The sequence below is a fragment of the Eschrichtius robustus genome, chromosome 6, assembly GCF_028021215.1.
Source record: "Eschrichtius robustus isolate mEscRob2 chromosome 6, mEscRob2.pri, whole genome shotgun sequence".
NCBI lineage: Eukaryota > Metazoa > Chordata > Mammalia > Artiodactyla > Eschrichtiidae > Eschrichtius > Eschrichtius robustus.
Genome location: NC_090829.1, coordinates 144,611,170 through 144,623,974, shown reverse-complemented (window position 1 = coordinate 144,623,974; position 12,805 = coordinate 144,611,170). Strand labels below are relative to the sequence as shown.

At 54.0% G+C, this 12,805-nt stretch overlaps 1 protein-coding gene across 4 annotated transcripts in view; it reads left to right on the top strand.

The window, feature by feature from the left end:
- The first annotated feature begins 4,028 nt into the window (after nt 1–4,028).
- CBS (cystathionine beta-synthase) overlaps nt 4,029–12,805 on the top strand; it is a 32,495-nt gene continuing 23,718 nt past the window's right edge. Inside the window, exons 1-3 of one of the 4 annotated variants that reach the window (XM_068547150.1) lie at nt 4,029–4,124; nt 7,885–8,101; nt 11,345–11,451. In XM_068547150.1, the coding sequence (XP_068403251.1) occupies nt 7,893–8,101; nt 11,345–11,451 (316 nt within the window). In that variant the 5' untranslated portion in view covers nt 4,029–4,124; nt 7,885–7,892. Of the gene's footprint in view, nt 4,125–4,359; nt 4,439–5,141; nt 5,280–5,351; nt 5,591–7,884; nt 8,102–11,344; nt 11,452–12,805 lie in introns of those variants that run through there. The other 3 variants (XM_068547149.1, XM_068547152.1, XM_068547151.1) reach the window with 3 other exon arrangements.

The window sequence follows — 12,805 nt, the reverse complement described above, 5'->3', positions numbered from 1 at the left end:
AATGCAGCCAAAAATAGATAAATTAATTAATTAATTAATTTTTTTTTTTTTAAAGAAAGAAACAATAGTTCATTGGTAAAACTGAGTCCTAGTTCCTCCTCAAGGAATGTACATCACAGTCTGATACAGTCTTTGAGTTCTGCAGGAACTGAGACCCCCACCAGGTACAGGATGGGATAATGATGTTGACCCTCCTGGCTTCAATCAACTAAAGATTGGATTCTGTCGACCTTGGCCCCAATTCTATGCTGAATTCTCCTCTGCCCAAGCCCCCTCATGAACATGCATATACCACCCAAGCCCCTCATGAATATGCATGTACCCTTAGCTTAAAACTTACCCAGTTTTGCTGTTCGGGGATACAGTGCTTTGGGAAGGATCCCCGGTGTTCTCCTTACTTGCTGCAAATAATACATCCTTCCTTCTCCCACTCTTTGGCTTGGTTGTGTCTTTTGGCTTGACACCCACCAAGAGGCACACCCTGTTTTCAGGTAACAACAGGATCCAGCTTGATTCTTGATCTGGGACCATTTTCCATCAAAAGGTGCTAGTGAAAGATTATAACCTATATAGTATGGCTAGAATCCATGAGTTTACCTTATATAAATAAAAACAAAGTAGTGGTTTACCTATGGCTGCTGCGTTGATGGGGGTATGGCTGCTAATGGGTACAGGGTTTCTTTTTGGAGTGACACAAATGTTAAAATTGTGTGATGGTTGCACAACTCTGTGAATACTAAATATTAGTGCTTGTGTGCAAAAACCCATTGGTCTGTTCACTTTCAATGGTAGAATGTATGGTTTTTTAAAAACAGGAATCTGTGAATCCACACTGGTGTAAATAAATGAATGAATGCATGAGTGCGGGAGAAGAAAAACTCTTATAGTGGAATGCCAAATAATAAATGTAGAAGGAATGATAGAATTAGAAAACCACCCCTGGGCAACCATTTTAATTGAAATTGACTCAGACAAATCATCAATGGAAGCTATAATTAGAGGATGAGATTTGACAAGTCACAGGGTACTTACATAGTTTCAAAGCATCTCCCCATAAGATGCTTACTAATTACAAGAGTGAAAATGGTAACTTTACAGTGGAGCAAGCAAGTGGGCAAAGTTAACCTTGCCAGTGATGGGACACTCAGACAGCAGGTGCCCCTGTCACATCACAGACACTGACTCAGCACCACTCCTGTGGTCTCCATCCAGAGTGCATCCCCTGGGTGTAATTAGACCAAACCAAGGACATTCTACAAAATCCCTGGCCTGTACACTTCAAAAATGTCAGTGTCCTGGGGATTCCCTGGCAGTCCAGTGGTTAGGACTCCACACTTTCACTGTTCAATCCCTGGTCAGGGAACTAAGATCCCGCAAGCTGCACAGTGCAGCCAAAAAAAAAAAAGGAGGGAGGAAGGAAGTAAGAAAAAATGTCAATGTCTTAATACAAAGAATAGCTAAAGAGACTCAGCCACTGAATGTGGCATATGGTCAGGGACTGGCTATGCAGGACACTGTTGGAATGATTGGCAAACTGAGTAAGGTCTGTTGGTTAGATCATAGTTTTGTATCGACGTTAACTTTTTGTTTGTTTTTTAAAGTCTTTATTTAATTTTTTAAAAGCAGTTTTAGCTTAACTTCTTGATTTTGACAGTTGAATTATGGTTATAGGAAACAATTCTTTGTTTCTGGGAAATACACACTGAAGTAGTTGGGGGTAAAGGGACATTGTATCTCCAACTTACTCTCAACCATTCAGAAAAACCAGATAGATAGATGGTAGATAAATTGATGACAGAGACTTAGATACATATTTTATATGTAAGAATCCAAGAGAGAGAGACACAGAGAGAGAAGTGTAAAGCAAACATAATAAAAATTTAACATTTGGAAAATCTGGATGAAGGGCACCTGGAAATTCTTTATACTATTTTTGCCACTTTTCTGACATTCTGAAATTACGTCAAAATTTTAAAAAAAATTTTTATGCTTGCCTTTTAAAACAACACAAATTCATTGTCGCTCACAGTTCTGGAGGCCAGAAGTCCAAAATCAAGGTGTCGCAGGGCCTTGCTCCCTCTGAGGGCTCTGGCGGGGGGTCATTCCTGCCTCTCTAGCTTCTGCTGGTTGCCTGTGTTCTTGTCTTGTGCCTGGATGACTCTGGTCTCTGCCTCTGTCTTCACATGGCCATCTCCCCTCTGTGGGAGATTTCCCTCTTATAAGGACACCAGTCATATTGGATTTAGAGCTCCCCTCTTTATTCACTATGACCTCATCTTAAGTTGATTATATCCTCAAAGACCCTATTTCCAAGTAAGATCACACTCAAAGATTCAGGGGTTAGTAAAAGTTTAACATCTGGGAATCTGTGAGTATCTGGGAATTCTTATACTATTCTTGCCACTTGTGTGGCAGTCTGAAATTATGCCAAGATAAAATAATTCGGAGCATAATCAAAAACTCCCCACTGGAAACCCTCCCAAGCGCCCCAGGTCATTGAGGCTAAAGTCCGGATCGTGGCCTGGACTCCGCCTCCCCTCCCACCTCTGACCGCACCTGCTTCCGCTCCGTCCACAGTGACCTTCCCTGCTTCCCTGGACACCCTGCCTTGTTCCTGCCCCAGGCCTTTGCACTGGCTAACTTCAGCCGGGGACATCCTTCTCCAGGACAAGATGTGGTTCCTAAGCTCTCTGCTCAAGGGTCACCTGTCCACAGAGACTTCTGACCACCTGATCTAGGACTCTCCCACTCCTGTCTTTCTCCATTCCCCGCTGTATCATTCTTTATTATCAGTCTCATTAGTGGAAGTTTTTTTATGAAGTGATGTCTGTTGAGCCCCCTCCCCTAGAACAGCAGCCCCACAGGCGCAGAGCTTTTGTCTGAGCTTCCTCTGTTTCCCATGCAGAGCTGGGAGCAATGCGGGCACATGGCCAGCGCACTAAACAGTTGGGTGCTGGGCCAAGTAACTCCATCCTGTATGTCTGCCCAAGCCTGGCGGCTCCGCCTTTCACTTAGTCACTACAGTGCAGGAGAAACTCAAGGGTCAGGGATTCTCCATTCAGCTCGGGAACCTCAAGAGGCAGCCAGGCTCTTTAAAAGTCGAGAGCACCCAGTCTGGAATATTGTTATTAGCGGTGGCCTTCCCAGCGGCCAGGGCCGTCCTGGCCGTCAGCCTTTGGCGCCCGTGACTGGTGAGAGCCTGCCGGCAGCCCGGCTCGCAGCGGCTTTGTGGCTTCTGGCCATGTCCACGTGCGCTCAGGTTCCCTCCCTGATGGGAGCGGTCACCGGGCTGGGCAGACAGCGGGGCTCGGCGGGCGAAGCACTGTTTATGCTGGGCCCTTGGACCGTGAGGGGCAGGAAATAAGTCGGGACAAACCCGCCGGGGTGGATCCGAAGCCCAGGTGCAGAGCGCCTACTGTCTGCGCGCTGGGCCCGCCCGCAGCTTTCAGCCCCCTGGGGTCCCGCGACCAGACAGAACCGTGTCCGGTGGTCGCGGGACCGGGGCCTGCGTGAGGGGACCCAGCAGGCGGGATGCGTGCTGAGGCTCATCCTCAGGGCCTTCCAAGTCCTTCCTCTCTCCAGACCGCACGTTTTTAACTCATCAATCAATATTTATTTATTACACTCCCGCAGAGCAAGGATTTACCCAAGTAAAACAGAATCGGGACATTGGGTACAGAGTGTTCGCACACCCCTGGATGCGCGGTTCTGTTTGGGGTCCCGGGGCGGGGGGTGGGGAGAGGGTAGGGGTAGGCGGAGCGTGCGGGGGTCCCGGGAGTGAGGGGAGAATAGGGGGACAGAGGCCACCGGCCCACGGCTGCGTCAAAAGAGAGTAGGTGATGGGGGTGGGGTCTTGACCCAAGGTGCGGCAGTGGGGGAGGGATGGGGGCGTGGCGGGGTGGGCGTGGCGAGAGGCGGGTACGAGAGAGGTGGTGCCCCGCGATCCGCAACTCGGGATTGGCCGGAAGCCGGCCCCCGCCCCCTCCTCTCGGCCAATCGCCTTCCTCCCACTCTGCCCGCCCGGTCCCCGGGGTGCCACCCAGCCCCGGGGTTGCGCTTTCCGGGTCACCGCTCGCCGCTCCCGGACGCGCACAGCCCGCCGCTTTTTCCCGGTCTCGGTCCAGGTGAGCACTTGCCGGACCGAGACTCGCCCCACCCCCAGGCGGAGGGATCTGGCCGGGGTCTGGGTCGGGGTCCCCGCCTCGGCAACGGCTGGGCCGGCGTTGCATCATCTACATCTGCCAGCCGCGGAGCTGGTCCCGCGCCCCCCGCGTCCCGGACCCTCCCCTTATCGCGAGTCCAGACTGTCCTGAAGCTGGGGGTTCCGCGCCCACGTGGCCCAGGGCCTCCACTCCAACTCCTGCGGCTGCGGAGGGGACGGCAGGGGGCGCGAGCCGGGGGGCGTCGAGCTGAGACTTTCGGAAGATGCGCTCTAATGGTGCCATCATTGACTTTTCGCTGCAATTTGGATGGGAAATGGTTGTCTCGAAAATTGCTCTTTTCTGCCAGTTCTGTGGAGTGGGGGGGGGGGGGGCGGGGTGTAAAATATTGATGTAGTTGCGTAGGCTGCACGGGAGGTGGCTGCCCGCGAGGGGAGGGAGCGCCGGGCGCGCAGGGCAAACAGGGCCCTGCCTCCAGCACGTACTAAGGGGATGGGGGAGGGTGCCCTGAGACCCCGACTTCGAGCCCTAGGCAAGGCGGATGGCTGAGCTGGAGAATGGGGAGGGGTAGTGGGGAAGGAGCGGGAGCGCAAAACTTAGCCTCCCAGGGGTTACCTGGGGGTGTTTATCCCAGACGGTATCCCCAAAAGCCCCTCCTAAAGGCCGGGTGACCGGGCGGTCTCCAGATCCTCTGTAGGGTCTCAATTTCCCGCCTGAAAAGTCTCCCTTTGAAACGGGAGTTTACTACCTTCCGCACCCTTGGCCCTAACTGGCCCCCTTGGGCCGACTGTTGCGCACGTGCAGGGTGCTGGGGGGGGGGGCGGGGGGCGTGACCCCAGGAGGGTCTTGTGGTTTGAGGTGCGGCAGGAGCCAGCAGGACCGCGCCAGGGGAGCCCGCCTTCCCAGCACGCACGTGCGTCGGCGCGCGGGGCGCTGTGCCCGCGGGGCGCTGTGCCCGCCGGCAGCTGAGACGGGCTGCGCTGGACGGAATCCGCGGGTTCGAACCCGGGTCGCCCAGCGAGGGTCCCGCCAAGTGCCTGTGGGTTCTACGGAGGCTCTGTCGGTCTCGATTTGAGTTCCCAGCAGCCCCTTACCTTTCGGGAGGTCGCTAAAGGCGAGGCAAGTCGCCACATAGGAGGCGCAGGGCTGCCTGCGTCTGCCGGGCCGGTCTGCGGGGTGTCCTGGCCAGGGGGCTGCCGGCCTGTCGGCCTCTGATGGGGAGAGACGTCTACGACAGGGGCGCTTTTGCACGACGGAAGAACCACCTACCGCGGGCGCACCGCGGAGCGAAGGCAGTGTTCCGCTTACCTCGGGGGCTTTTTGAAAGGTGGAAGAAGGACGCGGGACGTCCCTGCGTGGTTTCACGAGGGGAACTGAGCGCCTGAAAAAGTACTTGCTGATCCAAAGACTTGAAGGAACCTCTGCTCTAGGCACGTTTGGGGGCAGATCGGCTGGGAGGCTGGTTTCTCCCGGAAAGCCGTGCTTCGCGAGCCTCGTGGATTTGAAACGGATGTGATTGCCAAGGGTGGGGGGTGGGTCTCCGCTTCCCTTGCGCGCAGGCTCCGGCCTGGGCATCTGGGGCGACCTGCTGGGTGCTGGTCTGCACCTGGCCCTGCGCTGGGAGACAGGGAACCAGCTGGGGCGGCCTCTGCCCTTGCTGATGGCGGCGGTACCCGGATGGGGCCGCTCCCGAGGAGAAATCCAGCGGGTCCACGAGCCTCCATGTGCACCTCCAAGTGAGGGGCCCTTTGCACCTTCAGCCCAGTTCCGCCTGGGCCACCCGACCTTTTCACAGCAAACTGCCTTCCGAAATGTCCTGGGGAGCAGAGGAGCAAGGCTGGGGGCTGGGGTCCCTCCAGCTTCCCGGAGGAGTGGTGAGGGCTGCACTCAGAGGTCACCCCGAGCCACATCCCCTACCTTGAGCTCCTCGCAGGGACCTTCCAAACCCACAGGGCTCCAGAGACTTGGTGGGGGCGGGGGGGGAGCTTTAGATTTGCAGAAAAATTGAGAAGAGAGCAGAGTTCTCACGTACCTCCCCCCTCACACACCGTTCCCCCTGTTATTACCATCTTAACGATTTTTACAGTTAATGAACATTATGGTTAACTAAAGTCCCTACTTATTCAGATTTCCTTAGTTTCCCCCAATACCCTTTTCTGTTCTGGGATTCCATCCAGGAGACCTCATTCCATTTAGTTTTCACTGCTCCTTACGGAGTTGGAGCCGTGGTGAGTGTTCGGTCATCAGCCTGGTGAGTGACGGCTCTGCTCCGGCCATGGACCGGTCGGTCCTCTGTTCAGTGTGGGAAATCGCAGGGAGGCAGCCGATCGGCTGAGTTCAGTCCTGCTTTCTGAAGATGAGAGGTGGGCGTCTGCTCACTGTCACCAGAAGGAGCCGGGCAGGGCTGCAGCCTCTTCTTTGAGTGTGCCCATTCCCTTTCCTTTCTTTCTTTCTCTTTCTTTCTTTCTTTCTTTCCATTCTTTTCTTTCTTTTTTTTTTTTTTTGTCATCTATTTTAAGGTTCCATGAGGTTTTTAAAATTTGATAAAATACACGTAATATACTGTTTATTTTAACCATTCATAAGTGTAAAATTCAGTAGCAATACACACATTCACAATGTTGTGCAACCATCACTATTATCTGTACCCCAAACTTTTTCATCATAACTCTGTACCCATTAAACAGTGACTCCCCTCCCCCTGCTCTTGGGAATCTCTATTCCGCTTCATGTCTCTCTGATTTGCCTATTCTAGGTACCTCATATAGGTAGAGTCATGCAATATTCTTCTTGGTCTGGCTTATTTGACTTAGCAGAACGTTTCATTCCTTTTTTTTAGGGTAAAAATATATTTATTATCATCTTCATCTTCCTCTTATTATTTCCATCATGTAAATGTAGTCTTTTAAAATATATATATTTATTTATTTGGCTGCTCCGGGTCTTAGTTGCAACATGCAGGATCTTCATTGTAGAATGCGGGATCTAGTTCCCTGACCAGGTATCGAACCTGGGCCCCCTGCATTGGAAGCGCAGAGTCTTAACCCCTGAACCACCAGGGGAGTCCCTAAATGTAGTCTTTTTAAAACAACTTAATTGAGATATCTTTGATGTATAAAAGTTGTATATATATTTAAGGTGTACAACTTGATGTTTTGATTTATGTATACATTATGAAAAGACACCACAATCAAGCTATCAAGATGAATAACATTCATCACCTCTACGTAGTTGCCATGTGTGTGTGTCTGTGTGTGTGTGCATGCGCTCACATGTTGAGAAGATTTTAAAACTTCATTCTTTTTTCATGGCCCAGTACTATTCCACTGTATGGGTAAACCACATTTTGTTTATCCATTCATCCACTGATGGACACTTGGTTTGTTTCCAGGTTTTTGCTATTGCGAATAGTGCTGTTGTGAATGCGGTGGGCAAATACTGTATGTTTCCATTTTTTTTGGCTATATGCGTAGGGGTGGAATTGCTGGGTCACACGGTAGTTGTATGCTTAACCCTTTGAGAAACTGTCCAGCTGTTGTCCACAGCAGCTGCTGCCTGCGTAGTTATGCCTTTTCCTGCCGAGCTACTTGAGTGAATGGAGCGCCACACCCAGAGGGGGCTGGGCGAGCAGGATTCCCAGGACAGGCAACAGAGAAGCAGGCTCTCCTGCAGGTGTTTGGAAACGGCCCGAACTGACGGCATCTCTTCCCCTTGCCTTTGACAGATCCCACCATGCCTTCTGAGACACCCCAAGCAGAAGAGAGGTCTGCAGGGTGCCCCCACCTCTCAGGGGCACACCTGGGGAAAGGGAGCCTGGAAAAGGAGCCTCCGGGAGACAAGGAGGACAAGGAGGTCCTGTGGATCCGTCCCGATGCCCCGAGCAGGTGCTCCTGGCAGCTGGGCAGGCCTGCCACCAACTCTCCACATCACCACACTGCTCTGTGAGTCCCCTTTATGATCATAAGGTGGGGGGGGGGGGGGAGAGTTTGTTACCTGAAGCCAGGTAGCCATATGGACCTGGGGTGTGAACCACCACCCCACCCACCCCGTCCCTTGCAGTCACTCTGGATGGATGGTGAGCTGGGGTGGGAGGTATTTTATAGCTGAGTCCCCCAAGGCTCAGAGAGGCCAAGGCTTGTTTGTGCTGTAACGCAGCACCTAGTTCAGTGCCTTCCAAGAGCAGATGCTCAATAAATAAAGGGATGTGCCCAGGTCCCATGCTCTGAGTGACAGGTAGGGGGTACGTTTCTGATCCAGATCCGTCCGGGTGCACACTCTTGTAATTAGGACCATGCCTGCCCTTCTCTGCTTAACTCCAGGCCGTGAAATACTTTTCTGTAGTGGGGTCTTTGTGGTTGGACTGAGGCTGTTGGATGAATAAACCACGACTTTAAGCCCTCTCTTGGGTATTCATGTGTCTGCAACGATCTCATTATGAATAACTGCAGTGGAAAATGCAATTCATTTAGTCACAGCACCTACTACATTTGTGCCCTGTTCTAGGTGCAGGAGATCAATCAGTGGGAAAGGAAAAAAAAAAAAAAAAAAAAAGGGAAAAATCCCTGACCCATCATGAAACTCAAACTGAGTTCACTAAATCTTAGGATTATCTTTATTTCCTTAGCGTTATCTCCCAGAAGTACAGCAAATGAGTCAGAAGAACATGCCTTTTGGATGTTCGGTTCTTATTCCTCATACACTGCTGTACCAACGTTTATGATTATTGATTTTCGATTCAGAACTGGGGAGGGGGAGGGGGTGCGCTCCTCACTGGGGCCAATGGACCGAAGTAACATTTACAAACCCAGAAGCTCCCAGCATTAAACATACCTCGATTGTGGGAGCTCAGGAGGCCAAGTTGGCCGCCGGCCATAGGGCATGAGCCCCTGCTTCCAGAACAAAGCAGAGCAGGGGGTGAAATGGCTCCGTGAGCTTCTCACTGGGCCTGGGGTGGCTGGGACACCATCCCATCCAGGCTGCAACCTGGCATCACACGTGCACTTCACGTGGTGGCCTAACCCTCCTAAAACGCCCTGGCGGGGTTGCTGTCCCATCCTGAAACCGCTTGTCCCAGTTCAGGTTCTGAGGAGCTGGGCTCGGGCCTGAGGCTCCGGGGCTCTCCCGCTGTCAGGACACTGGACCTGGGTCCCGGGACGAGGCAGCCTAGGCGATCCCGGTGGTGAGAGCACAGGGCTGATGAGACAGGTGACGTGGCCGGGCGGCCTGGGGAGACCTCAGAGCCGTTACCTGGATGGGCAGGAGGTGCCAGCCCTGTGGGTATCTGGAGAAGGGGTTCCAGACGGTTCCCAGGCAGGGTGGGCTTAGAACGAGGAACAGAGTGGGAGCAGCAGAGGGAGGGGAGGGGCTGCGGAGGGGAAGCAGAGCCAGGCACCCTGCCAGGCGAGGGCTTTCAGGTTATTCCAGGGGGCTATAGGGCTCTGCTCCCAGAAGCCTCCTGGGCTGTCACAGGGAAAGCAGCTGAGATAAGGTGTTAAATTCCCTCCCCAGGCCCTGGCCCCGATCACCTCAGGCAAGCTTCCCAGGTGACTTTCTGGCCCCCCAGGGCCTGGTGCTGAGTCAGGAACCCTGAGTTCTCTGCTGGCCCACCATCCCCTGCCCGGGGGCGGGGGGCAGGCCGGGCCTCCCCCTTCTCAGGCCGCTGCAACCTCTGCTGGGGGTGGATGACTCAGCCGCCCTCCGGTCCTTCCCAGGTGTTTACCCCTCCTGCCTTGGCTTTAACTAGTTAATAAGTCAACCCCGAGGTCGCCCCTAGAGCTTGGTCTCCCTCCAAGTCTGGGGTCAGGAGCCCTTTGCCCCCGCCCGGGCTCTCCCCTCACCCCGACTTCCGCACCTCTCTTGGCCAAGCCTGCCTCTGGGGTGGCTCGGGGCGTCCGTGTCACCTTGGAGGGTGCAGTTGGGCTCCAGCCAGGCCATGTTGCTGCCTGTCTGGGCCCCGGGGCGGAAGGCAGCATTCCTGGGGAGCTGGCTCACCAACTTGGGAGAGGAGAGGAATCTACATGGTTAATGGGTCCCTGCAGTGGGGACCGCGGCTCACGCAAGCGTGAGAGCCGTGGGGATGGCGCCTGAGAAATCCAGGGTGTAGGAAGCCATTGAGTTTCTTGGAGCTCACGTCAGTTTTGCATATTCCGGGATGAATAGTTGGTCCCTGAGGATGAGGATGGAGGCAACATCGTGGGGGCCACTCCGGAAACGCAGGTATCACGGCGTGCACACAGCTGAGCAGCGGCTGGGCTGTCCCACACCTTCCTGTCCCCTGTCACCGGCTTCTCAGCTGGAAGAACCACTGGGAGGGGGCCAGTCATTCGAATGTGAAGGGGGACAGTTGGCCCATGAGAAGCGAATCCCATTCTGAGCCTGGAGGCCCACCTGGGAATTCGCCTGACCTTAGCCCCAAGGACAAGAGATGACCAGCCAGAGGCCTTTGTTCTTTGGTCTGAGTATCGGGCTTCCTGCCACCTGTGCCAGACACTCTGAGTGATGCCAGGTGCCTGGGTGGGCTCTTTGCAGTCACTGTCACTGCCCGGTGGCCAGACCATCTGAGGGGGTCTCTGTCCAGGGGTCCCCACCAGTTTTTTCATCGAAGAAAAGGAAGGGAGGTATCCCAGGAGGCAGGTGCTGAGAGAGGAGATGAATTGAAGATCAAAAACCTAAAAAGATCGGGACTTCCCTGGTGGTCCAGTGGCTATGACTCCGCCTTCCAATGCAGGGGGCGCGGGTTTGATCCCGTATGCCAAAAAAAAACCAAAAAACCTAAAAAGGTGGACCAGGACGTGATGTTGTTTTGAAGTCAGTGTTTGTTTGTTTTAACTTTTTTATTTGGAAATAACACTCAAATGAAGTTGCAAAAATCATACAGGGAGGTCGTGGGGACGTTCGCCCAGCTGCCTACTGATACCGTCTGTTACCACAGTGCGTTTTCAAACCCCGGAAACGTTGGTGCAGCTGTTCACTAAATTGCATTCGTTTTCATAGGTTTTGAGGTGTACTTGCCCGTGCATATGTGTGTGACCTTTTACCAAATGTAGATTTGTGTAATTGCCACCCAGATCCTCATGAAAGGCAATTCTTTGATTTACTTCTTGCTTTATTTAAAAGAATGTGCTGGACTGCCAAGGCTGGTACCACTTTGTTTGTCTGAGTAATCGTGGACTCCTCTGTTTTAGGGCAAAACCTCCCAAAATCTTGCCAGACATCCTGAAGAAAATTGGGGATACCCCGATGGTGAGGGTCAACAAGATCGGGAGGAACTTCGGCCTGAAGTGTGAGCTCCGTGAGTACCGGCTTCCTGCGCGGCTCGCAGGCCTGGGGTGCAGGTGGGCCCCTCGGACCCTGGGGGAGGGGTGTTGGACCCCATCAGGTGAGGTCGGGAAGCACACAGGACAGGGCGGGGTGCTGGAGGGTGAGCGAGGCCTCTCCGGAGCCGCTGGAAGGGAGGCCGTGGCCTGTGAGCCGAGGCCTGAATTGTGGAGGGAAGCGTGTCCGGGCAGATGTCGGGGGCAGAACCCGAGCCAGGAAGGAGGGTGCTCTGACCCGGCCACTGCAGGAGTGGGAGGCCCGATCCCGGGAGCAGAGCGGCGCCGTTCAGTCTCGGACTCTCGTAGGGAGGAGCAGACATGCCGTGGGTGGGGTGGGCTGACGTGAGAGCCGGGGCGGTTTTTGTGATGAGGTTCCCAGCCATCAGCCCGGCAGGAACTGGCTGCCCCGGTTCTCAGACAGACAGTTCGCGTCTCACTTATGAGACACAGAGTGGGGATTTGGGGGCTGTGTCTGGTACACATGGGGATCACCTGAGAGTCTTATCCAAGTCCTATGGAGAAGGGGCTTCTTTGCAGGAGGCTGTTTCCAGGAACACAAGAGGGTGGGGGGCTTTCTTCACCTCCACTGTTCTCCCGGGCTCGGAGCCCAGGTAGATGTCAGCCTTGTCCCAGAGGAAGTGACAGGTGCAGAGGCCCTGGCGGGGACCAGGCTTGGTGCTGCTGGGGCAGAGAGAGCTGGGGAGGGGAGAGCGTGGGGGTCCTTGGGGGTCAACACCTCCTAGGGGAGGGTCCGAGGCCACGTGGTCGATTCACCCCAGAGGCGTCACCATCAGAGGCTTCCCGCGCACCCCTCTGGTGAAGAATTCTCTCATAAGCAACGAGTAGTACACACTCCCGGGCGCTGCTGGGGGTGTATCAGAACAGCCCAGGAGAGCTATCGTCTGCTCTGTGCTCCTCCGTCAGATAATAGAGACCAGTAACTAGTACCCCGTAGGCATGGGCCTGCTGCGTGAGCTTCAACTTGGCAGGAGCCCCTGTAGTAGGTTTTACTGTGTCCATTTTACAGATGGAAAAACCGAGCCTCAGATTGGTCACTTGGCTTGCCCACGGCTGATCAGCTTGAATCCCTGCATCTCTGTTGGCTTTCCCATGGGCTCATTAGAATTTTCTAACAAGTAATTCAAGTGTGTGGCCTACAAGAGTCTGGGGTGCAGGGCTCCTCAGCGGTCAGACATTCACGAGCCCCTCCTTCACTGTCCCGGCAGGGGCCTCCCTGGGTCTTAGGGGAGAAAGCCTGTCTATGGTTGTGGATTTCAGAAACCAGGACCAAGCAGGAGGAGCTCGTTTTGTGGGTGCTGCAGGCCGGCC